Source organism: Pseudorasbora parva, chromosome 4 (assembly GCF_024679245.1).
Source record: "Pseudorasbora parva isolate DD20220531a chromosome 4, ASM2467924v1, whole genome shotgun sequence".
NCBI lineage: Eukaryota > Metazoa > Chordata > Actinopteri > Cypriniformes > Gobionidae > Pseudorasbora > Pseudorasbora parva.
Genome location: NC_090175.1, coordinates 21,416,253 through 21,444,236, shown reverse-complemented (window position 1 = coordinate 21,444,236; position 27,984 = coordinate 21,416,253). Strand labels below are relative to the sequence as shown.

At 39.5% G+C, this 27,984-nt stretch overlaps 1 protein-coding gene and 1 long non-coding RNA gene across 2 annotated transcripts; one reads left to right on the top strand and one right to left on the bottom strand.

The window, feature by feature from the left end:
• Window positions 1–240: 240 nt before the first annotated feature.
• LOC137073110 (sterile alpha motif domain-containing protein 9-like) lies at window positions 241–27,717 on the top strand. The gene is made up of 3 exons (XM_067441283.1): window positions 241–711; window positions 21,708–21,776; window positions 25,896–27,717. The coding sequence occupies exons 2-3, from the start codon at window positions 21,744–21,746 to the stop codon at window positions 27,324–27,326; spliced, it is 1,464 nt and encodes a 487-aa protein (XP_067297384.1). The 5' UTR covers window positions 241–711; window positions 21,708–21,743; the 3' UTR covers window positions 27,327–27,717.
• On the bottom strand, window positions 17,925–19,887 carry LOC137073113 (uncharacterized). The gene is made up of 3 exons (XR_010904730.1): window positions 19,488–19,887; window positions 18,913–19,005; window positions 17,925–18,378 (listed from the first exon to the last, which is right to left on the bottom strand). It is a non-coding gene; the product is annotated as an uncharacterized lncRNA (long non-coding RNA).
• Window positions 27,718–27,984: the final 267 nt, after the last annotated feature.

The following is a 27,984-nucleotide window of genomic DNA, read 5'->3' as shown; positions in this document are numbered from 1 at the left end:
TTATATTCAAGAACAGAACAGATACATACACACATGCACTCAGACAGGTTTCAGCTGCTTGTACTTGTACAAGCAAGAGAACCCAGATAATAAAAGGCAGATCAAAATCACTTAAAACAAACTCAAATCGTTATGCTTCTAATCTAAAATGAATCATATTAAAGACAAATGTAATAGCAATGTTTTGCGAAAACGAAAGCATGTAACTTCCTTAAACTGCCTGTGTTCAGTATACAGGAAATCAGTGGTGTAACAAAGGGGCACACTTTTATTCTCTGCTCTTTGGATTATGCAGTGAAATTATTAGGATGCATTAAAATAGTCTACAAAGGGGGCCCATATGTCTTCCCAGGTTGTAGATAGGATTGTTCGCACTTCGTACTGATAAGGATCTCTGCAGATTCATAACTGTTTGAATCTTTATTTGAGAATTGAAAACAAACCCGGAAGAGAAGACAATGCTGAATAAAGTCGCAGTTTTTGTGATTTTTGGACCAAAATGTATTGTCGAGGCTTCAAAAGAGTCTAACTAACCAACTGAGATCACACATGGACTACTTTGATGATGTTTTCATCACCTTCTGGACGTGGATAGCAAGTGGTCATTACACTTACATTCAGAGGACAGAAAGCCCTCGGACTAAATCTAAAATATCTTAAACTGTGTTTCGAGGATGAACAGAGGTCTTACAGGCGTAGAACGACATTGGGGTGAGTCATTAATGAAAGAAATTTCATTTTTGGTGAACTAACCATTTAAGAGATGTGCGGTGATGTGGCTTCCAGAGAAGTGAACAAGGATGCACGTGTCTCATCATCTATGTGCAAGTCTTTCTTGTCAAGAAGCCTGCACGTATAGGTAGGGTGTGCAACATGGACAAAAAATGATATAGATATTTTCTGGGATTTTCTCGATAACGAAAATTAGACAATATTTTGCTGAGTGTGTTATTGTGGTACCTTGGCTGGATCAGCTGACACCTAAAGTTTTTGAAATTCTTCATAATCTGTGTGGAGTGTGATGGTCAGTTCACAGCAGTGGCAGAAATCATATCAATAACCTAAAAATAACCTGCTGTTATGCAAAAATAATGTTTTGATGTTTTAAACACACAACGTTTAATACTGATATTTGAAATTATTTAAAACATGAAAAGATACTATAAAATGTTAAATAAAAAATACCAGTAGGCGGCAGCAAGCCACTGTTAATGAGTGAGTCATTGAGCTTCAACCGATTCATTTAAACAATTTGACTAGGCCCTGTCCCAAATGGTACACTTCATGTGCACTTTCGGTCTTGTGGACTTAAAATGGCCATTGCATGCACGTGTCCGTTAAGTTCACAAGACCGTAAGGTGTCCCATGCTTGTGAGCGCCCCCTTTGCGGCTGCTATGTGCCCTTGATGCGCACTTCAGCTGAGCACGCAAGTTTGCGAGCTACGCAGTGGACTTCTACCCGGCGGTCAAAGCGGCATTACGTTGTGAAAGTGCGGACTCAGAAGAAGATTTTGAGGGTTTAGGGTGCCATTTGGGACAGTCACTGAATCATTGATTTCAACTGATTCTTTCAATAAACTGATTCATTCAGTAATAACACAGCGTGTGTTGCTCAGAGACGCCAAACAATATTATCGCAGACGATATTGCGCACACCTATGTATAGACCTATACATTCTCCTCCCCTGATCTGAGTGATCTCATAGAATTATGTGTGGACTATGAATGGTGCCTGTCATCTACATACATTGGCATCTCTTCCGTGGACCCATCAATGAATTTTCTACGATTCAGTGAAACTATCACAGATTTTGAGTTAAGGCCATGTTTATTTCATGGAATTCTGTGAGACCAACATCACAATAATTTTAATTTTTGCTTTACCTTTGCAGTTTAAAAAGACCAAATCACACACATTTCAGGGCATCTTGCATTAATACATTTCAATGATAGATGTTCTTGTGATCGGATTAGAAGAGGAATAAACCACCCCTTTCAGTCCGATTAAAATTGTGTTCGTTTCGAGCTCAGTCGGATTTGGTGTTTACCTTCATTGACAAGCAGTCAAAATCCGATTACTTATGGTAGGGGTGTGCATTGGCACTGCCTTCACGATTCGATTCGATTACGATTCACCAGGTAACGATTCGATTCAATTCGATTCTACGATGCATTGTGATGCATCAAAATTCTACTGCACACAAAGCAAATTTTTCATCAGTCATGAGGCAATACAAGCAGATATTAAACAACAGATTGTATTGGCTGCATGTGTCTCCTGCATCTTTGACATAAAAGTTATTAAATAAAATAAAATGTAATTAAATAAAATTAAATAAAATGCAATTAACCCTTAAATGCATGACTGTTTCACCAAACATTCTTACATATTCAGGTCGTTAGCGACCCAGATCTATATTTAACATGGATAGACCTCTACCTGTCGTGATAATATATAAAACTCCTGATTTTAGAGTAACAGCTACAGAAGAGTAAAATAAAACCTATTTCGTTACCTTTTGGAGCTTGGAAGGATTCAGTTTGAGCAGATGTTTAATACCATCATCATCTGTCCTCGTCAGAGTTCGTTTACCAGTATATTCAGCATCTGCCTCATATTCGCGATCTCAAGCATATTCTCCAAACTCATTTTCAATGTCTTCAAAATCAATATTTTGATCACTGACAGCTTCTTGACCACATCCATCATCAAGAGACAGTGACACTAACATATGATTGTGTCTAGTACTTGCTCTCTGAAGTAAATCACTAACCCATTTCAAGTTTTGCAGATTATAATTATTGTTTCGTTTTCTGTCAGAGGTAACTATGAGTGAAACGTCACTTCATCATTGCGTATCAGACATTGCCACCTTGTGGAATAAAGGTGAATTGCGCCCGGAACCGGAAGTATTTGAAACTTCACAACTTTATCTTCCGCCAGAAAATAAACAGTGACATAATCGATTATGGCACTTTGCCGCATCGATGCTGAATCGTTCATGCCCCGCATCGCGATGCATCGCCGAATCGATTATTGTTGACACCCCTAACTTATGGATTATTCGGTTGCATGTAAACGTAACAACTCAAGTCCTTGATGTATAACATCACTACTGTCATTTAACAGCAGAATGTTTTGTAAACCGTAATGCTATTTAAATTACTTAATTTTTATATAAAGTATTACATAACCCATCAAAATTTCAGCTAAATAAATTTAATGGTTGCTTATGTTCACTATGATTCTGTGTAAAATGCTGAAACTGAAATATAGGCTAATTGAATAATATTTGCGCCCCATTTTTTTTTAATCCATCACATTTAAAGTCCCAGTGAACCGGAAATAGCAAATGAGTTTTCTTCACTGCTGTGACATATTTCAAAGTGAAACTGAATATTGAATAGAGGGCAGGGTTTTACCTCAGCGCTCCTCCTCTCCATTGCTCGCTCACAGCAGACTAACAGCTGGCGGGGAGTGGTTAAAGATATTCGAACCTAAGCCTTCAAACTGCCGTCATCTGAGAAGGAACTCCGTTTCCAGACTGGAAGTTTTGATTAAAGGTGTCATGAACTGGCTTTTTTTCTTTTTTTATACTGTTGTCTGAGGTCAACTAATGATGTTTGTGTGGTTGTTACATTCAAAAACATGATAACTAATAAGTAATAGGCTATTTTCTACACTGGTTTTGAGGCTGTCTTCTGAACGCTGGGTTTTGATGGGCGTGCCGCAATGGAGACTTGGAAATGCCCACGGCTAGGATTGGATAATATTTGCATATTTAATGAGTTTCAGCTCCCCTGTCATATCTAGCCCCTGTCAGTTCAGTTCACATGAGGGAGAGATCTAGCCTAGAAATCTAGACGCACCCTAGCGGCAGCAAATCTAATCTGCCCGCGAGTGTCGTCTAGCAACTCTCAATACTCTTCTGAGCTGTATTCGCCTAAATCTTGCCGGGCCAATCACATCGTGTATAGAGTCGGTGGGCGGGGCCATAATGACGACGGCCGAGTTGCGTTTGCGTGCTTCTAGTAAACACAGAAACTGGCGAACGGCGGTCTTTCGCATCAGCTTTGACCACGACTTTGGAAGACTTGGAGTTAAGCTTTTCTCTGAGAAAAGAACAAAGAACGGCACTGAAGTCATTCTTAAAAAGGAAGATGTGTTCGGAGTTTTGCTGACCGGATACAGTGAAAGTTTAATCTGTCAATGAGCTCCGTTTCACCTTCGTTGCTCTGGTTGGTTGTAGCGCTATCCTATCACGTGCAGAGGGAGTTTGAAAGACAACCGTTTATCCCGCCCCTCGGATTGAGCCCTGTCTATGGTGAGTTTCCAGACCAAACATCTTGATGTGGGTCTGGCTTGTCAGGCTAGGAGAGATAATTTTGAAAGCGGCAACTGCAAAGATTCTCTCGACCACATGGCTTCTAAACGTCTTTATCAAGCAAACACAATTATGTATTTCTCATCTACCCTCAATTGATTGGAATATTATTTCTATATTACATGGCCCGCACGATTGGTCGATAAGCGTGAACACACACACACACACACGTGAGCGCCAAGATCAAGAAAGAATTTCTGCCGACGGGCGTACGTTTTGGTAGCCCATCTAGAAACCACACAGCCCCGGGACTACTATTAGGCCTACATATAAAAAATATGTTTTAATCACATATGTTTGTTGCACCATTCCTGTCGGATCCAATATAGAAGGCACAACATTGTATCTGCAAATCCAGCATTTGAGACTTGTTTATAAACGATTCTGCAGTGAAATGAAGCAAACACACAAATGTTTATTCCCCACGTGAGCTGTAACACATTCACACATGACGTGAAGTATCACACATTCCTAATATTATGATCCGAAGGAAGCTTATGCAGCGACTGTGTTCTTCCACAGTATCTTGCTATCGTCTTCCACATGTTTATCGATGCTGGCTAGCGATCCGATCAGCTCCATGAGTTGGTGGGCGGGGCTACTGAATTACACGTGCTGTAGAGGCATATTTCATAGCGTTATGACGTAAGAATGAAACACACGATCGTTTTCTAGGCCTAATGTGCCTATAAAAGCTTTTCTTTGACTAAAAAGGACGTTTTCAGCTCTGAAACTTACAGGATATTCTTATATTACCATGACTTTTATATATCAAAAGCTCAAGAGAAAGTTGATTTCTCAATTCATCACCCCTTTAAAGATTACAGTGACAAACAATTTTTTTCTGTGTATTAACTTGCACGGATTAATTGTTCACTCTAAGAGCTGTAATATGTGCTAACAAAGTAGAAGAGGTTGATTTTGATTTCACAAGGACTTTAATGATTCTGTAAAAAATTCAAAAATAAGGTACCTGGTTACCTTAATTTTGAGTTCATTGGAATAAAACATTTGAGTTAATACAATTAACATTTTTGAGAATTGACAACCTTTATTCAAATATTTTTAAAAGATTTTGTAAGCATATTGGGTAATTGTGTGTGTTTTGTTTGTGTTGACAGTGAAGCATACCAAATTGTGCTATTTTCATGATTTATCAAATTCATTGAATTTGATTTGAATTTGATTTAATGAAAATCAAATTCAAATTCAAATCATAACTCAAATTTGTAATTTCAATAAGACACCCGTAACACCTTTGTTCATCTTCGGAACACAAATTAAGATATTTTTGTTGAAAGCTGATGGCTGAGAAAGGCTTCAGAAAGGCCTCCATTGGCATTCAGTACATTTCCTTGTTCCATAGTCTAATAAAATATATATTTTACGCGATGGTGGATAAAGTCATTATTTTGAATTTTTTCGCGCACAACTTGAACTTAAAATTATTGTACAGCCACTGTAGTGAGATGGGCTTTGTATCGATGTGTTTAGTGCCTTTTATGGATCTTGAGAGAGGGAATGTACTGAATGCCAATGGAGGCCTATCTGAAGCCTTTCTCAGCCATCAGCTTTCAAAAAAATATCTTCATTTGTGTTCTGAAGATGAACGAAGGTGTTACGGGTGTCCAATGACATGAGGGTCAGTAATTATTGAAATTGTTTTCATTTTTGGGTGAACTAACCCTTTAAGTTGGCTTGTGCGATTTATGTTTTTATATTTCAGAATTTCTGTTAAAGGCACACTGTCGTTTTTTCGCCCGTTAGAGGTCACCTATTCAAAACACAGGCGTAGCTTGATAACAGCGAGATTGAGCATTCAAGATGCCATATTCACCTCACAGCTGGTGGAAAAAAACTGGGACGGTACTAAGATTGATAACTACTGTATTATGAAGCACCAACACAGTCTCACCCCTACTCGTCAAATGTTGCTGAACGGTCAAGGGACCCTGACGTCAGCTGTTGACGCACAGGGTACCCCTAAATCGCCATTTTTCGACGTACTGGGTAATCCACTGATTTCAATGAAAAACCTAGGACGTCATAAACAGACGTGTTGGGCATGTGCATGTTATCGTCATGATGGAATTTATTGGGTTATAATTTTTCCATTATGACATGTTGGAGTGTGATTCTCAATTTAATCAGCCAGCACAATTGTATTTACATTTATTTACGCTATGATACACGTTTGAAACAGTAGTCAAACCCCACCCCGCCCTAAACCTACCCATTTGCGTATTATATGATATAAAACACAGGCTGTAACAGACAACAGGCACACTTTATTGAAAAAGTCCAACTATTCCGAGGCCAAACGATTGAATTGTGCGAAGAAAAGACCCAAAAGCAATCACCGTCTCCATCCGCGGCGCGCGGCGCGCGGCCCGCGCCCGTGCGTCACACTGAAGACGCCACAGGTAAGACCCCTCGGCGTCACGCGATGGACGAACTGGGAACCCAATTGCTTTCAGTGGGAAACCTTTGGCGTCAACATTAGACGGCAATTCTATCGGTATGAAATCGCGCTGAAGAAGTCTCATTCAGAACACATCGCGATGTTTGGCATCAGATCACGTGTGCCACATGTTGGTGAGTAGTCATACATATTATGTCCTAATATTTGATATAAAGTATTTTCTGCTTGTCGTTATTGATCATGTTCAGTCACTGCATTGTATCTGTCATCATCTCCACTGAGGCTTTGCATTTCTTTCCTTTCTAAATAAACACACCTTGCTAATAGGGTAATTTAACACTGTCACGTGACGTGCTATAGACCTTTAAACAGTTGTTAATATTTAATAATAATTACTAGTGTAGTTCCAACGTGGCATTTGTAGTAGAAGCACAATAAAAAAATAAAAAAAACAACACTTGCCATGCGTTTACCACAGTATTGGTAGTTTTAATGTGATATTTGTTGTAAATAAACAGTAGCCACAACAATTACCATGCTTTAAATGCATTTTAATGTAAAATCCAAATATTGTTATTTAAATAGTATACTTTATAATGCTATATATTATATATTATGACTTTTTTCTCTCTTTCTTTTTTTTATTTTTTTTACCTGAAAAGACCAAAAGGGCCTCTCGGACTCAGTCAACCCATTCTTGTTTGTGGAGAAGTAACGGAGAAAACCGAAAGCTGCAACAGCAAATATTTGTAATGGTATGTATGAGTTGGTTTGAACCCTTTATCAAACATTTTATTTAGCATTTGTTGTTACTTATTCTTACAAATCCTATAGCTCAATCAGTAAGAACATATTCCCAAAGTCTTAATAATTCACAAGATTTATCAAGTTGTCAAATTCGTATGATTCTCGTACATATAGCTCTGAAAAAAATTAAGAGACCACTTAACATGGATTTCTAAATGTTAAGTGGTCTCTTAATTTTTTTTTCCAGAGCTGTATTTGTATATGAAGAGTTCAGATGCAAAAGCCTCAAAAAGCCACTTCGGTCACATGACATCAGATATTCGATTATTTTTTCTTAATCAGATCAGTTGCAATGTTTATAACGTCCCGTTTGCATGTAAATAATTTATGTGACCACAAAATCAAGTGAGTTATCTACATTTTCAAACAAATTCATATGATATAGCTTGCTATTATATACTTTTAATAATGGGAATGCACACATATCTGTGAACTTACTAAATAAATGTATTTAACATTTAATTATGCAACGTTTTTTACAGCAAGAAACAGTTATGTATGAACTCACAACTTGCATGCAATGTAATACAATTTCCTCTCTCTTTCTGTCTTGCAGGATTACTTGCAGATTACTTTTATTTATTTATTTTTGTTTAAAAGATCTCTACAATATCAAACTCAACAGCTCTTTTAAGAGTCAACCCTCACAAGAGCTTCTAGTGATTCTCAGCGAATCTTGCCATAATCAGCCCTTCACAGGTAAAGTTGAATATTATCAGTATCAGTATACTAAAGTATATACAGTTTTTAGTATATATACTCATCAAATGCTCACCTTAATCTTATGGTAAATTAACTTTATTGTAACTGTCTTAATTTATATGTTTTAAAAACAATAGTATTTGCACAGAGTAAGTGAGACTTTCTTGTTTTACAGAAGAGAAGAAAGACCAGACCTTATATCGAAGCAAGCTAAGAAAATAAGTCATTTGTTTAGGGTGAGGAAGGAAGATGGACATCTTGTGCCCGAAGAAGACAGAAAAGTGCGCAAGTCCATTGGTATGTCTTGTATTGAAGCAATGCTGTAATATGTAGTACAAAATTTGATGTTGATCTCTCAAAGGACTATTCATTTCAACAGTGATCATTCTTTCTACTCTGATAAAATACGTACCATTATTCATGTCTAAATCTTTTAATAACTCCTAAAATAAGCAAATGAGGTTCTGTATCTTGGATTTATTTAAAATGGTAAATATTTGTTTTCCCTTTTTGATACAATTATTATTACACTTTTGGCCTTCAGTTCTTAAAAACTGCACCGTCTGTTTGTCTTAGATAAAAGCAGACAAGTGTGGGAAAAAGCATTTAGTTGTTATAAACTCCATGTATTTCTCCATTGTTTTGTAGACCATGGATGGTTCTGGGTAGCTTTAGAAGATAATGAGTTGGGACATATTAGGAATCAAATAGTAAATGTTCTTTGAATTATGTGTAATATCTGGTTAGTTCTTTGGCTTGAAACAAGGCCTTATACTCCACAGACTAAACACATTGCATTTGTGTTTTAAGATGGATAGCAAGAGAAGGCACAAATTCTACAGGAAAAAGATGTGCTGCCAAGGAGGAATACAAGAGGCAAAAACTCTGCTCTCTGAGAACTATACATGGCCATGGGTGCTTCATAAGCATGGTAAGTCTGGTGCCTGGGTACCTATTTCTTAATTCTGTCCATGAAAGTTGTATTGCAGTATTTGAACAATTTTATATTGTAAAGGCTATCACAAGTGATGCTCTTGAAACAAGTAACTAAAGAAATCTAGCATCACTGACAAAGGCTCAGAAGAGACCATGCCTTTCTAAAAGATCTTTATAAAAGATCTACTGTTTAAAAGGTTGCTGTTGATATGGGTAAATTAGTTTTTGTTCAGTACTTGGCTAATATTATGGGCTGCAATATTATACATAATGCTTCAATGTGTATATTATGTTATGTACTGACTGCTGCTTTGTAAATTTAAATCAGGAATTGGCATTTCTGCCCATTTTGAGGTGGAGAGTTTACTGAAGAACATAGGTTAACCTGACTGTACATTAAACTTAATCTGAATTGTGTTTGTTGTTTTACTTTTAGACCAGGACTGGAGAACGCCGGATTATACGACTTCTTCCTCTGGTTGAGAAAAGGCTACACAACATCAGTGATCACATCATCTGTACATTGATTATACTGTAGGGTACAAGTGGGCGAACTGTTTAGAAGAAGAAGAACATGAACATGATAGAGGGAAGAGACAGAAACCAGTCTAGTTGTAATAATGAATCATTATTTTCCAACACTATATCAAATCTGTTTTCTGTATCATAGTTGACTGGATGGGATTATGTGGCACTCATTTGTGTGGCTTCAGCAGCTGTGAATGGATTAATATGATGTTAATGTGTTTTTTAAAACCCATTTTTATTTATCTTGAATCTTATTTGACTTTATTCTACTTTATTAACTGTATACTGTATCCTCCAATAAAGTGTTGAGTGATAAAGTATGGTGAGTATTGTGTATGGTGTTTGGTACAGTAAATACACATTCAACCAGTTTATTTAGGTTATCTTATTAATTACCAAGAATATTTTACTTGAGAAGTAAAAATTTTTTATCTGGTTATATTATATTTGGTACAATGCTCCAAAAAGTTGTATACTTGCATGCTGTGACAAGTATGTCAGTTTTCAGTGAAATAAAGGGAAGGATTACAAACACTTCAAGCTTAACTGAAGATGATCCATGTTGATCATTCTGGTACATCTACTACTGCAATAAGAATTAAAGCATGCACATTTTCGATGCCAGGTACGTGAAGAGGGTGTAGATGAAATTGTGACAATGTCTCTTGTTATTTTACTTAATGGTGCATTGTCCTATATTTAATAGTAATAATGAAGTGTAAATAATATAAATTGTTTTTGTTTACTCTGGAAAGTGGATAATGGCAAGTTGTTGCAGGTTCATACATTATATTTATTAGTGTTTATCCATAAAAGAAAAGAAAACTTAATAATTATTATTTTAAAACATTTCTTTCAAATATTTCTGTATTTCATCAGATGGTCTCACAATATCAAAACCTATACACAAGCATGACGTTAGAATAGAAAAGACAAAATACTCTGATATTTAAATGTGACTCAAAGTTTGTTGTACGTGATGAGGAGAATATATCTGTGTATGTTGTACTGCCCTTACACCTCCAGGGACCCAGTAGTGGCCCCTGGAAGAGCAAAAAAAAAGCATATTTCAAATGGCTTTAACTCAAAGTCTGGTTAGCGTATCACAGAGAAAATTGGCAGGACAACTGCATATGCAATGTTTACTAAATAATGTTGGCCACAGTTTTCAGACATATATGGAAAGCTGCCATAAAGGTTTATTTAAAAGTGCTCACAGTAAAATATACAATTTCAGCTTGGCCCTCATATATGTCATAAAGGTTTACACAATGAACATATTTTAATATCCAGTTGTCCATTAAATATGTAATTTACTTAACATTTATTGTTTCATTATGAAACCTTTTAAACTACATTACCCATATATCTGTCATTGTATCAATGCAATGGGAAACATGGCGCTGTAGTTCATAGAAGTGTGCTGAAATGCTTAGGGTTAGGGTTGGGTTCTCAGTAAAGGAGTCATTTCTCACAACATATCGACACTTTATAGTTAGTTCCCTTTCGAGAGAGGTTCCTCGTATTACGTATGGGAAAAACTCCTTTTCTCGAGAATGTGAAGCAAAACTTTTAATAAAGGTATCTATGTAAAGCGCAGTGAGCTGCACGGCCATAGCCCAGCGCGAGGAGCGCTCTGATTGTCCGGGCTGCGGCAACTGCAGGAACCTATGGTGAGGCGGCTGAGAGGAACGAACCAATGGGGGGCGTTCCAGAAGCCCGCCGAAAAAGGTGCTTATATTTGCATACAGGAGGCTATATAAGACCCTAATTCGCCATAGGTGTCAGATTTTATCTCCTTCAGCGATACCTTCGCTGGTCTCCGGAAGAAGCACCGCCGTTGAAAAGGCACCAGCGGAACCTGCAGCTGAGGACGACGGACTCCCTCTCCGCCTTCTCTGCCGTTCCAGCTACGCCATCCGGCGTTATATATCCTTTAAACTGTGTCTATGTTGAGTGTTATATGTGTTTGTGTTGCCGCTGCAACGCCACTTCTAGAGCTTACAGGCTTGTTCTACTCGAGGACTCTCTCGTTCCGCCGCGTCGTTAAGCGCCGCGGAAAGACGGAGCTCTTCTCACTCTCCCTCTGCTCTCGTCCCGTCGCGCGGAATAGCGCCGCGGAAAGAGAGAATGTTAGAGGACATGAGCACACTCAAGCCGAAGCTCTCTTCACTCTGCCGCCGCCGCGGCTCTTCTTCCGCCGCTGCCACAGAGTTGTTCCCACTCTTCTCTCATTCCGTCGCGCTACAGCCGCGGACAGAGAATACTAGAGTGAATAGGCGAACTCGAGCCGAAGCTCTCGTCACTATACCGTCGCGCTGAGGAGGCGCCGCGGACAGACGGAGTTTTTCCTCGGACAGAGTTTTACCTCACGCTTCCAATTCTCTCGTCCTGTCGCTCTATCGCCGCGGACAGAGAATACTAGAGTGAATAAACAAACTCGAGCCGAAGCTCTCGCCGTGCTAGAAGCGCCGCGGACAGAGTTTTACCTCACGCTTCCAATTCTCTCGTCCTGTCGCTCTATCGCCGCGGACAGAGAATACTAGAGTGAATAAACAAACTCGAGCCGAAGCTCTCGCCGTGCTAGAAGCGCCGCGGACAGAGTTTTACCTCACGCTTCCAATTCTCTCGTCCTGTCGCTCTATCGCCGCGGACAGAGAATACTAGAGTGAATAAACAAACTCGAGCCGAAGCTCTCGCCGTGCTAGAAGCGCCGCGGACAGAGTTTTACCTCACGCTTCCAATTCTCTCGTCCTGTCGCTCTATCGCCGCGGACAGAGAATACTAGAGTGAATAAACAAACTCGAGCCGAAGCTCTCGCCGTGCTAGAAGCGCCGCGGACAGAGTTTTACCTCACGCTTCCAATTCTCTCGTCCGGTCGCTCTATCGCCGCGGACAGAGAATACTAGAGTGAATAAACAAACTCGAGCCGAAGCTCTCGCCGTGCTAGAAGCGCCGCGGACAGAGTTTTACCTCACGCTTCCAATTCTCTCGTCCTGTCGCTCTATCGCCGCGGACAGAGAATAATAGAGTGAATAAACAAACTCGAGCCGAAGCTCTCGCCGTGCTAGAAGCGCCGCGGACAGAGTTTTACCTCACGCTTCCAATTCTCTCGTCCTGTCGCTCTATCGCCGCGGACAGAGAATAATAGAGTGAATAAACAAACTCGAGCCGAAGCTCTCGCCGTGCTAGAAGCGCCGCGGACAGAGTTTTACCTCACGCTTCCAATTCTCTCGTCCTGTCGCTCTATCGCCGCGGACAGATACTAGAGTGAATAAACAAACTCGAGCCGAAGCTCTCGCCGTGCTAGAAGCGCCGCGGACAGAGTTTTACCTCACGCTTCCAATTCTCTCGTCCTGTCGCTCTATCGCCGCGGACAGAGAATACTAGAGTGAATAAACAAACTCGAGCCGAAGCTCTCGCCGTGCTAGAAGCGCCGCGGACAGAGTTTTACCTCACGCTTCCAATTCTCTCGTCCTGTCGCTCTATCGCCGCGGACAGAGAATACTAGAGTGAATAAACTAACTCGAGCCGAAGCTCTCGCCGTGCTCATTCTACCGCCGCCGTGCTGAAGCGCTGCGGACAGAGAATACTAGAGTAAGTTAGACGAGCGAGCTCGGGCTGTTGGGTATGTCAAGAACAATGTCGCTGCAGCGCGCGCTTACTGCCAAGGAAGTTGTAATGGCTGCCTTGTCATGATAGCGCGCGCCCCTTCCACAGCGCGTTGCTGACTAGAGCGCGGCTTACGTCATAGCACGCGCTCACTGTCAGAGCATAAGGGCGTCGGAAAATGGCTGCCAAGCTAAGCCCTTTTTTCACTCTATCACTTCCAGTCCCCTTTATTCAGGCGGCTGGAAAGGTTTTTACACTGTAGACAAAGTGTCCACTACACAGTGTGCACCCCTACATAAGCACTGTTAATTCAGCCTCACAAAATCACAAATAAATCCCGCCGCGGCCGGATTACACCATATAAAGTCAACTAGCCTTATTGCAGTCAACTAGCCTGTGGTCAAACACGCTTGTCTGCATGCGCGCTTTCAGTCTAGACTAGAGCATAACGGCATTGTGGAATGGCTCACATACCACCCGCACTTCCTTACATTCTCCCAGTTCCCTTAAGTTAAGTGACTGGAGATGAAATATTGCAGTCAACTAGCCTGTGTTAAACACGCTCGTCTGCACACTAATGCTGTGTGCGTTTACCCCTGTGGATTTGCTCACTGGTTTGCACCGTGGGTATTCTACGTAGGTTGTGCGCCACTGCACATTGTTTACACTACACACAAAAGAGCTTTCTATGTAGGAAATGTGCCCACTTTACAGTCTGCACTCCTGCACCCAAGCACTTTTCACAAAGTTCACTCTCGCACACACAATATAAATGTGAGGCGTGCGCCCACTGCAAAGCCTGCACCGCCAAAACTAACACTATCCCCACAGTGTTAAAAGCAGTGTTACAGCACAAGCAACCCGGCTAACAGGCCCCTATTACTAAGCGGCCAGCCCCCGAATCTAATTCAACCCCTGGCTTTACGAGCCCAGGCCTGGCAGGCCATTCCTGGTATATAATATTGGGTGTTGAACATATAAAACGAGGTTCTCGCTACAGTTTTGCTCGCAGACCCCGCGATTCAAGCCGTGGTCGAGCCCTCTGTAAGAAGCAGTGTCAGTCACGTGCTTCTCGCTGAGGCATTGAGACTGTTAAAGGAGAGAGCGGCGAAAACAGTACACCCGACGCTAGCGAGTCAGGTTTTTACTGTCGCTAATTCCTCATGCCGAAAATGGGTGGCGGTCTCAGGCCCATTTTCCAGGCATCTGAACAAAGCACTTATGACACGCTCGTTTCAAGGTGCTGACGGTGAAACAAATCCTCGCGCACATTCGCCCCGGGGATTGGGTTTTCTCAATAGATCTGAAAAACGCATACTTCACGTTACGATAACCCCCCACCCCCACTACAGGCCATTCTTGAGATTCGCCTTCGAGGGGCAGGCTTATCAGTACAGTCATTGTCATAGACTCAAGACTTACGGCATAAGAACCACCACGTCTTGATAATGTACATAAAATCGCTAGGGCAGCCGAGATCAGACTCTGTTCACTGCATGGCTAAGCATCTCCTTTTATGGGCAGAGCACAATCTGAGCTCCCTAAGGGCGGCTTACGTGCCAGGTATTCTGAATCAGGGTCCGGACATGTTATCCAGAGGACCCATGTCCCCAGGGGGATGGTCCCTTTACCCGCAAACAATTCAGCTTGCACAGCACACGCTGCCCAATATTTTTTCTGCAAACGCAGGGATGCCCTGGCCCATGTTGGCCCAGACTCCCTCTATATGTTCCCTCCGATCGCGATCCAGCTGCAGCCTGTGCTTTTTAATAGCCCCACTTTGGAAGAACCGCACATGGTTCTCCATACTGTTTCAGCTGTCAGACACAGCCCCATGCCTATTCTGCCAATGAAAGGGAAGGTCTGGCATCCCAATCCCGAGCTGTGGGCCCTCCACGTATGGCCCATCAACGGTATCCGGGAACCTCTCTGACAAGTTATGAACACTATTTCGGAAGCTAGAGCCCCTGCTATCTGGCAGCTCTGCTTGAAGTGGTCAGTGGTTTTCTAACCAATGTGCTACGCGAAACATCGACGCACACTCATGCGAACTGGCGGAACCGCTCGCTTTCTCCAAGAGCTAATGGATGCGGGTCGTCCCCCCTCCATACTCGGGGTGTGTGTCTCCGCCATAGCAGCTAGCCACGCTCCTATCGCGGCACATTCACTAGGGAAAAGTGATCTTATTGTGTGTTTTCTTAAAGGGGCCAGGAGATTCAGCCCGCCTTGCCCCTACCTCGGTCCCTATTTGGGACCTCGCCATGGTTTTGGAGGCCGTGAAGGGTTCCCCCTCCTAACCACTTCAGAACACGAGCTTGAAGCACATATCACTCAAAACCGTTTTTCTGCTGGCTGTGGCCTCGGTTAACCGAGTGGGTGGCTTACCTGCACTCTCCGTGAGCCCTTCCTGTCTTGAGTTTGGGTCCAGCAACTTCAAGGTTGTGCTCAAACCGAGGCATGGTTTTATGCTGAAAGTGCTATCAACCCCTTCAGTATGCAGCTCTTTGCACTGCTTAACCCGCGTCTCAGAGAAAATAAGACGCAAACATATTCTGCCCAGTCAGAGCATTGAGATTGTATCTAGAGCGCTCCGCCCCCTTCAGGCAGTCGGATCAGCTCTTCATTGCTTCGGTGGCCGCACTAAAGTTTGTGCTGTCATGAAACAGTCTCTCACACTGGATAGTGGATGCAGTCCCACTAGCATATAGGTCCAGGACCTAACCTGTCCTACAGGCATTTAAGCCCACTCCTCTAGAGGCATGGCCTCATCTTGGGCTTGGTCGTGTGACATTTCTTTGGAAGATATCTGTGCGGCGGCAGGCTGGGCCTCTCCGTCCACTTTTATCAGATTCTACAAGTTGGAGGTTCCAGCTCTACAAGCAGGGCTTCTCTCCATCTAGGCTCTATCTTGACCCTGGCAAACAGATTGCCTTACATTTTGGCCTGTACACATTAGTCCTTAAGCACTATTCATTCATCATAAGATCCGACTATGTCCGATCAGCTGTTCAAACGAACCGACTCTTCCGGTTCTTCATTCCCCTTATAAGCCGCCTCTGTCGGTGTCTCGGGGGTTTATAACATGTGCTTTGGGTATACTGGGTCAGTCAGCACACACGGCGCTTTACATTGTGTTCCCATACGTAATACGAGGAACCTCTCTCGAAAGGGAACGTACTCGGTTACTTTCGTAACCTCGGTTCCCTGAGAGAGAGGAACGAGTATTACGTTCCGTGCCGTGTTTATGCTTCTCAGGTATCGCTTCAGTCGATCTTAAAACCTGACACCTATGGCGAATTAGGGTCTTATATAGCCTCCTGTATGCAAATATAAGCACCTTTTTCGGCGGGCTTCTGGAACGCCCCCCATTGGTTCGTTCCTCTCAGCCGCCTCACCATAGGTTCCTGCAGTTGCCGCAGCCCGGACAATCAGAGCGCTCCTCGCGCTGGGCTATGGCCGTGCAGCTCACTGCGCTTTACATAGATACCTTTATTAAAAGTTTTGCTTCACATTCTCGAGAAAAGGAGTTTTTCCCATACGTAATACTCGTTCCTCTCTCTCAGGGAACCGAGGTTACGAAAGTAACCGAGTACGTTTAACGTATAACTGACGTAATAATAACACCAAAACATACTTTGTAACATGAAACGCCGTTTTATATGGTTAAAACAGATAGTCCAATCACAGCGCGTTCTGCGATAAAGTCACAGCCAATGACAACCCAGCTGAACAGAGGCGTCACACTTCCTTGTCCATTTATGGTAAATTATATCACATCTCATCCGGTTCAACTGAAGGGGTAGATTCCTTAAATATTTAATATTTAGGCTGCTAAATATTTATTTATTCTAATTAAATAATAAAACTCACATTTTAAAACGAAAGTCTTCTTTGTGTGGTTAAACTGATGCATAATAAATATATTTGAAAGAGAAACCTTTTTCTATGCAATGGTCTACAAGCATAAACTTCTTTAAGCCATCCTTTACAATCTGAACTCTTGGAATTAAAACAAATATAACAAAAGCACAATGAATGCACACAATTTTGTAAGCATATTCCAATATTTAATGTCAAACAGTTTAAATACAAATGTAGTGCCCATATATATATATATATATATATATATATATATATATATATATATATATATATATATATATATATATATATATATATATAGGCAAAAAAAGAACATTTTACATTCTAAACTTTAATACTATATATTTGCGATTATTGTTCACTTTTATTGTAACTAAATTAAATGCCAATTAAAATAGTTGATGATTATTGTAAATGTTAACCATTTTCAGTAAGAAAATACTTCTATAAAGTACATTCATGTTACAGTTACATTAACAAGGTAGTGATATAATGATAGAGGTAGTTATGGTGGACATGTACTTTAGTGACCATTGTAATAAAAGTTTTAATGAATAATTATTGATTTCAAAGGTATTAACTCTCACTATCTTCATTTGTTCAAACAAACAACAAATGCAGAAATATACATGGACTATAGCATCATGAAGTCAATGCATGACTAGAACTAGTGGATGGCAATAGATATGTCCTTCACTAAAACTCCTGATGATAAAGGCATAGGCAGACATCAAGAACAGTTTATGAATATTGGTTCTGCATATATCAAAGAGATCATAAGACTCTACAGACTCCATGTGAAGACTTTGAGACACTGTGACAGAGCAAAGGGTGCACTTCACTGGACATGTCCCATGTATGCCCAAACAACAACACCCAAAAACACTTATGAAGTGGACACCACCAGGAGGACGCACGAGACAGGGAAAACCAAGGAAGATATGAGACCGATGTTTCACGAAGACCTCAATGCCGGTGTTCCATGAGAAGATGTGAAAACGTGGCCACAGATCGAATATGTTGGAGGACACATGTTGCCCAATGTGCCCAGGACAGGACATGATGATGATGTTGTCAGTTTATACATAACTGTAGGATTTATTTCTGTAAAAAACGTTGCATAATTAAATGTTAAATACATTTATTTAGTAAGTTCACAGATATGTGTGCATTCCCATTATTAAAAGTATATAATAGCAAGCTATATCATATGAATTTGTTTGAAAATGTAGATAACTCACTTGATTTTGTGGTCACATAAATTATTTACATGCAAACGGGACGTTATAAACATTGCAACTGATCTGATTAAGAAAAAATAATCGAATATCTGATGTCATGTGACCGAAGTGGCTTTTTGAGGCTTTTGCATCTGAACTCTTCATATACAAATACAGCTCTGGAAAAAAAAATTAAGAGACCACTTAACATTTAGAAATCCATGTTAAGTGGTCTCTTAATTTTTTTCAGAGCTATATGTGCGAGAATCATACGAATTTGACAACTTGATAAATCTTGTGAATTATTAAGACTTTGGGAATATGTTCTTACTGATTGAGCTATAGGATTTGTAAGAATAAGTAACAACAAATGCTAAATAAAATGTTTGATAAAGGGTTCAAACCAACTCATACATACCATTACAAATATTTGCTGTTGCAGCTTTCGGTTTTCTCCGTTACTTCTCCACAAACAAGAATGGGTTGACTGAGTCCGAGAGGCCCTTTTGGTCTTTTCAGGTAAAAAAAAAAAAAAGAAAGAGAGAAAAAAGTCATAATATACAATATATAGCATTATAAAGTATACTATTTAAATAACAATATTTGGATTTTACATTAAAATGCATTTAAAGCATGGTAATTGTTGTGGCTACTGTTTATTTACAACAAATATCACATTAAAACTACCAATACTGTGGTAAACGCATGGCAAGTGTTGTTTTATTTTATTTTATTGTGCTTCTACTACAAATGCCACGTTGGAACTACACTAGTAATTATTATTAAATATTAACAACTGTTTAAAGGTCTATAGCACGTCACGTGACAGTGTTAAATTACCCTATTAGCAAGGTGTGTTTATTTAGAAAGGAAAGAAATGCAAAGCCTCAGTGGAGATGATGACAGATACAATGCAGTGACTGAACATGATCGATAACGACAAGCAGAAAATACTTCATATCAAATATTAGGACAATATGTATGACTACTCACCAACATGTGGCACACTTGATCTGATGCCAAACATCGCGATGTGTTCTGAATGAGACTTCTTCAGCGCGATTTCATACCGATAGAATTGCCGTCTAATGTTGACGCCAAAGGTTTCCCACTGAAAGCAATTGGGTTCCCAGTTCGTCCATCGCGTGACGCCGAGGGGTCTTACCTGTGGCGTCTTCAGTGTGACGCACGGGCGCGGGCCGCGCGCCGCGCGCCGCGGATAGAGACGGTGATTGCTTTTGGGTCTTTTCTTCGCACAATTCAATCGTTTGGCCTCGGAATAGTTGGACTTTTTCAATAAAGTGTGCCTGTTGTCTGTTACAGCCTGTGTTTTATATCATATAATACGCAAATGGGTAGGTTTAGGGCGGGGTGGGGTTTGACTACTGTTTCAAACGTGTATCATAGCGTAAATAAATGTAAATACAATTGTGCTGGCTGATTAAATTGAGAATCACACTCCAACATGTCATAATGGAAAAATTATAACCCAATAAATTCCATCATGACGATAACATGCACATGCCCAACACGTCTGTTTATGACGTCCTAGGTTTTTCATTGAAATCAGTGGATTACCCAGTACGTCGAAAAATGGCGATTTAGGGGTACCCTGTGCGTCAACAGCTGACGTCAGGGTCCCTTGACCGTTCGGCAACATTTGACGAGTAGGGGTGAGACTGTGTTGGAAGCACAGCAGGGCAGGGTGTTGTGGAACTGGAACGAGGCAGCTAAAGCAATTGCTTATCCCTTACGAAACAAAAATATATTGCAATATACTAGAATTTATATTGCAATACATTAGAAAATATATTTCAATGTATCAGAAACTTCCTCATATATTTGAAAATATATAGCAATATATGGATGGACAACCTATTGCTATATATTGATTCATATATTAAAATACATTGATATAGTTAAGCAAGCTCCTGCATATGTTTACAGAGGTTGATTAACAATAGCCCAAATCAGATGGTGCATGACATTCAATATAGTTTCTATATATTATATTTTAATCTGTTATATTTTAAAATATATGACAGACAGTGTACATTAGATTATTTCATATTTACCATGTATACAATATATATGATAATTATATACTATGTAATATAAATCAATATATTTAAGACATATGTTCCCATATTAATCTGATTATATTATCCAGTACATTGAGGTATATTATCTCAAATAATTTTACATATATATTTACATATATATACAATGACTCTTCCAATATATAATTTCATATATTGTAGGATATATTTCAATATACATAGCAATATATTGAGTAGTATAATAATATGTAAATTCAATATATGAATACGGCAATAATTGCAGTATTGTCCCATATATTGCAGTATATAACTTGCATATATAATATATAATTATATCATATATCATATGATATATTACCATGTAAATTTCACAATATATGGAGACACATGAAATAAATTGTCAACTAATATATTGAGAAATATATTTTTGTTGCGTAAGGGATAAGAGACCACAAGTGTTACGCACGGCTCGAGAGCAGTGGAGCTTTTATTATACTGGAGACTAACACTTTTGCTTCTTTCAGTCAAGCTTATGTAGAGTAACGCACCGCAGTTTTATCATATTAGATGCATCTGAGGTGGAAAATGATGTTATAACGTTACTCAGTACATACTCTGGCTGCTATGAGACACTAAAAAAAAACATTTTATGATGGAGAAAGTGCTGTTTTACTGTACAATAATTAGTCTATAAATGTTCCATAATCTAATAAAATATATAATATATTAAAGCGTCTTTGGTGGGACAAATGGAAATTGAGGGTAACGTGGGTATGATGTCATTAATAGGTGACACTCGGACATGGTCTGTGACCTAGATAAAATTGCTTATTTCTCTGGAATTAAACATTTTTAGAAATATCTGGAATAATGCTATACACAAGTCAACAAAATGTATAACATTGTGTATTTAGATATTTTATTTGTGCCTCTAAGGGAACATTGATGTGCTATGGTTTTCATGGTGCATCATGTTTTTAGGGAGTGAGCATTTCATTGTCCTGGAAGGATTTTGAAATGGCTTTATTCCTGTTGTCTGGACTTTAGAAATAAAATAGATATTAGAATGTTGTCATTTACCAGTTATTTGTACATTTCTGTGTCCACAATGCTGGAATAGTTCATATCTGCATTATTTTTTGTGCCTTTTCAGCTGACTTGGGTAGAAAGGAATCATTGAATAACAGCGATGGAGCAAAGAGAGCCATCAGAATCAGAAAAGGTATCTTTTTTTTCTTTTTTCTTTTCTGCTTCAGTTTGCATGATGTCATCCCAAAAGGCATTGGTGCATAAGTTTTGTTGTCTCAGTCATGGAGATTCCAATCAATAGGTTCCAAAAACCTGAAAAAGGGGTTTTCAATCTCCAATATCAGTTTACAGTGGTTTAAAATAAGAATTATATCATACTATATCAAATCATTGCATTCCAAATCTTTATCCACCAGTTTACACAAATACTATAATATTATTAAATCTCCACATCTTCTCCACATTCTCTCCTGCGCAGTTCTCTCTTGTTCTCTCCATTGTTCTCTCTATCATCAGTTTAAACGATCATCCTGTTCTCTTGTAACAAGGTCTTGTATGACTGTTTAGGGGTCATATAATGGTACATGCACTTTTACAAGTGGATTGTACAGAAATTTGTGTTGGCAGTGCCTGTACACAACCATCCTATAATGACAAAAATCCATCTAGTGTTTTTTTTAAATCTCCTTATATATTTTCCCGTCTCAAATTGAGCCGCTACCACGATTGACAGCAGTGTTTCAACACAGACCCGCCCTGAGTGAGCTTTCATCATAGTCCACCATTGTTGATGCGTTAGCAGAATGGTGTCTACGTGATTGTGGTGTTCTGTTCTTGGTAGTAATAACGAACACAGCAGTCATTCTGATGTTCCTAAATCAGAACTGCTGAAGTGGCTGAGTTTTGTTTTCGAAGAGCCACTGCTAACGTGCATGCTATAAATAGAAACAACGTCTATTTTTCACGTGACACGCAAGCGTGTTTGAAGCGTTTCAAGGCAAAATAGAATAGAATAGGAAAGGAAAAGGAAAGTTTATATGTAATAGGAAATTAAATATGAAATAGGAAAGTTTATATGTAATTTTGACAGTATATATTAATAAACCACATTTTGATGTTTGAAAGTCTCTCAGGCCGGAGACACACAGTGAGTGTGCGTTTCTGTTGCGTGTCAGCCGCGGGGCTGCTGCATGGCGTTTTCTTTGCCTTTGCACACCAGAAGCGTGTCTGATGCGGCGCTGCTGCTTCTAGTTGACGTACAGGGAAGGCCTATACTTCATATTAAACATAAATATAGAGTCTACTGATACAGCAAAGACAACGTCGACAGTATTGACCATACATATATGGTATTGACGACAAAATATTACATATCAATAGAATAATTACTTGCATAATGTAACGTTTGTTACCATTATATTATCTTACTAGCTACTTATTACTTAATAAGAAATAGAGCGACATCTTATAGTTCACACAAACACACACAAGAAAAAAAATTACGCCATATTGTTCTCGCAGCCCTGGTTTGGGAGTTCTCGCAGCTTGTTCTCGACGCATCGCCTGAGCAGAACTTTTTTCTTGCGGGTTTTCTGAGAACTATTGTGTGATTGGTCAGACATTTAAAGTGGGCGTGGTTAATACGGAAAATTGCAGATGATCGCTTTTCTCGTGAAGTATGGAATGTACTGGCCAGAACGAACTTTGTTCTTGTTCTTGCCACCTCGAGAAAATGAACAAATTTCGTTGTTCTTGCAGAGTATGTCCCAAGCTTAAAGCAGGTGCCGATCATCTGCGTTTCTCCGCATTAACCCCGCCCACTTTAAATGTATGACGAATCACACAATATTCTCGAACACCCGCAAGAAAAAAGTTCTGCTCAGGCGATGTGTCGAGAACAAGCTACGAGAACTCCCAAACCAGGGCTGCGAGAACAAAATTAAGTAATTTTGTTCTCGCAGCCCTGGGAGCAAGAACTTTTTTCTCTGTTCTTGCGGAGTATGTTGAAGCCTTTAGTGCACCCAAAAAATTAATTGATGTCATTAATGACTTACTCTAATGTTGTTCCACACCTGTAAGACCTCCGTTCATCTTCGGAACACAGTTTAAGATATTTTATATTTAGTCCGAGAGATTCTGTATCTCCATTTAAAACATATGCACAGTATACTGTCCCTTTCCAGAAAGACCAGAAAGGTAATAAAAACATAATCAAAGTAGTCCATTTGTGAGATCTGTGGGTTAGTTAAAATCTCTTGAAGCATTGAAAATACATTTTGGTCCCAAAATTACAAAAACTGACTTTTTTTCAGCATTGTCATCTCTTCCGGGTTTGTTAACTACCCTGGAGTTACAGAGTGCAAGCATACGCAAGAAGCTGTGCAAAACAGTTCTTTTTAAAGGATTTTAGCTACCCAGTCCCAGTTGCAAGCCTGACAGGGTAATGTAAGATGCTGGAATGACCTGGAATTATAACGTTTACTTTAGGCCTTTACAAAAATAATAATTCTGAGCTGTTACAGTATATATGGGAGCTTGTATGTGTTACAGAAGGTGAGTGTGTGTGTGTGTGTGTGTGTGTGTGTGTGTGTGTGTGTGTGTGTGTGTGTGTGTGTGTGTGTGTGTGTGTGTGTGTGTGTGTTTGTGTGTGTGTGTGTGTGTGTGTGTGTGTGTGTGTGTGTGTGTGTGTGTGTGTGTGTGTGTGTGTGTGTGTGTGTGTGTGTGTGTGTGTGAGAGAGAGAGAGTGCGTGTGTGAGGGAAAAATAAATCTAAGTGAAAAATCAAAACTTGTTTCTTTATTAAAATATAAAATTCATAAATTTATACATTTATCAATATGCCTGTGTGAGAGAAATAAATTCAAATGAACAATCAAACTGGTTTCTTTATTAAAATATAAAATTAATTAATTTATACATTTATCAATATGTCATAGTCTACCATATGTCTTAGTTAAAGCTCGTAGTCTTTCTACATGAAAGCAGAATTTTTCGATGTGTGACAGCGTCCTGTATCATAACTAAGTCTCTGCAGTTTGTAACAAACCAAACCGTGTGAAAATCCGGTAAAAACTCGGGGAGTTATGATCATTGTAGGTGAGAATACATCTTCCTCAGTAGAAATAAATGCGGGGGGCGGCGCATTGGGGGCCCATCCAAGATGGTTCCGCGCTAATACGTCCGCTCCAATAGGCAGCGTAGTCTTTGGGGCGTCTACGTATATTATGTCTATGGCTAAAATCATGTGACATATGCGATATGAATCACGAATCAATCTGTGCTGATTCGTGACCGTTTGATTCTTATTTGAGGTTTGAAAACAAACGCGGAAGACAATGCTGAATAAAGTCGTATTTTTTTGTTATTTTTGGACCAAAATGTATTTTCGACGCTTCAAAAGAGTCTAACTAACCAACTGAGGTCACATATGGACTACTTTGATGATGTTTTCATTACCTTCTGGACGTGGACAGCAAGTGGGCAAAGGACAGAAAGCCTTTGGACTGAATCTAAAATATCTTAAACTGTGGAGGATGAACAGAGGTTTTACGGGTGTGGAAAGACATTGGGGCAAGTCATTCATGAAAGAAATTTAATTTTTGGGTAAACTAACCCTTTAACTTTTTAATGCATCATTATATTTAAATTGCAAACACAGAAGGAGGGTCCCTGCATTAAAGACCCACACATGTCAGATCAACGTGCGGCTACATTTCTCTCTGATACGGTAGGAAATTAAACTGAATGTGGAGGATTTGAACTGTGACGATGATTGACAAGGCAATCAGACAAAGATTACCAGACAGGCAGTTGATGTATTAAATGTGAAGCTGTTTCCTCACAAAAGCGGTTTATTTAGTGTTGGTGAAGCCTCTTCTCCATTGACATTCATGAAAAAAAACAGCCTCTTGTCTCCTTTCCTGCATGTGTACTGGCAGCAGCAGTGTCAGCATTGTTTTGCCTTTTTGGCTAAAAATCCCAAACCAATGTAACAGTTCTGAACAGTTACTTTTTTGAAGTACATAGTAGACACCTAATGTAAATATAAAGTGTGACAAATAATTTTTTATACAAATGAATAATTCAATATTAATATTATATTAATATGAGTCAATATAATTAAAGTTGCTTTAACGAGAACAAACAAGGACTATGTACGTACGCTAATTCTGTCACGTGACAACACATTTATTTATTTAGTTAAATCCCTTTTTCTTGCCAATAAGTGTTTCCAAACTAGTTTTTGTGACAAATTAATGCACTAAAGTTAAATGAAAAAGATAAGTTTTACGTAACTGTTATTGTCTTTTCAGCATGCAGAATGTTCCCCACACAACAGAACCTCAGACGCATGGGAAAAGCCGGATAAAATAGATGACTGGACGAAAGAGGATGTCTATCAATGGATCATAAAGTTGAATATCGATCAAAAGTATGCTGAAATGCTTTACAATGAAGACGTTTCAGGAGCCTCTCTCATTTTATTTGATAAACAAGACTTCCTAGATGTTGGTTTAAAGCATGGACCTGCAGTTCAGATCTTTAAATCTGTGGCCCTGTTAAGAACATCCTCAGAAAACTTTGAGCACAGTGCCATACCCAAAGACACAGATGCATCATTAATGACATCTGCAATACAGCATTGTCGGCAAGATAAATTAGAAGCTGAATGTCCTACCATTAGATCTGCTGAACTGGAGACGTCCGCACATGTCAGCATTGAAGAACATATGGGTGGTAAATCAAGTGTGCAGAGCTGGTCAGATGACACACCCAAATATACAAGCAGTGAATGGAATTCCTATGATGAATCACTTCTTCAAAAAGAGAAGGATCAACTACTGGAGAAACGGGATGATGGCATGTGCACAAAAGGAAATGAGGCTAATGGTGTAGAATCCCTGGCTTTACCTTTGACACATTTCGCAAAACAAACAAATAATGTGGGGAATGAGACCAAAGAACACCCAAGTAACTTTATGGAGAACTCAGTGGACATGTCAAAAAGCTCTGTATGTTGTTGGTGTAAGCCTCGCCCCTTTGATGAAAGCAGCACAACATTTGAATACGTACAAAATGGTATTCTTCCTCCTGAGACTGGTCCAAGCAATCTTATAGACCCTCTGCACGAGTACAAGCTTATGGCAAACACAGAGCATGCTTTAGAAGAGAATGTTTTCAAAAAATTCAGAGATGAAACATTCTGGTTTGCTGCAGCATGTATGAATTCTCGAACAAATGGAACTATCCATTTTGGTGTTGGAGATGAGCCACTGTACAAACATGGACAAATCATTGGAATAGAAGTGCCGTCTCAGAGCAAATACATTGAGGAATTTTACAAGGGTCTGAAGGAGCACTTCAAAGTAAATACTAATATTGCAATTGCATGCATTAGGCCCCCGAAGTTCGTTAAGGTAAAATGTCCAGACAAGGATAGGTGGGTTATTGAAATTGATGTTGTCCCAAAGTATAAATTTACCAAGAATACACTTTTTTACACTACTATTGACAAGAAGAAAAGGAAGTCAGAATGCCTTTTTATTCGTTTGGGTGCAAACACCATTAATTATTTACCAGTAAATAGTCCTACAATTTTGAAGCAAAACATTAAGAAATTAGTACGTGATTTGGGATTATGGATTTTATTTAGACAGTTAGCTGAAGACCATAGGACCCTGTCCCAAATGGCAAACTTATGTACTTATGCACTTACGATAATTGTGAAGTCCATAAGACTGTAGGGTGTCCCATTTGTCATTTTAGGTTTCAGAAGGGTGCTCAACGAGCGGTCGATATGCGCCCTTGATGCATTCTTTTGCAGAGCCCGCACTGAAGTTGAACAGAAGTTAGCTCCGCTGCAGACTTCTACCCGACAGAAGTGCGGTTAAGGTGCCATTTGGGACTGGCTTGTTGTTGTTTTTCAAGAGCTGAAAAATGTTCAACATTGGGTATCATTGGCTTTTCTATTCTTACAATATGCAAAACCCTATAATTCACTGTCCATTTGTACTTTTTGTATGCTCTTGTGTAATAACGTTTTTGTTATTACTGATATTTGTCAGTTATTCCACGTGTCACCTGATACACAGTGCACACTGCACAAGGTTTTTTATGAACAGTATAGAAAGACATGGTTTTTGGCTTAATTTTGGCTTCCGTAAGAACTTCGTACATCTTTGGAAGATAAATGTATATATTTTTTATGAAATCCAAGAGCTGTCTGACCTCTCCATAAACAGTGGTTAAACCCTTATTTTGTGAAGTGACAAGAAATTGTGTGTGCAAAAAAACACAAAAATCTATTATAACCAGTGTTGGGAAAGTAACTTTAAAAAAGTAATTACTTATAATTACTCACAACTTGTTCCAAAAAGTAACTGAGTTAGTAACTGAATTACT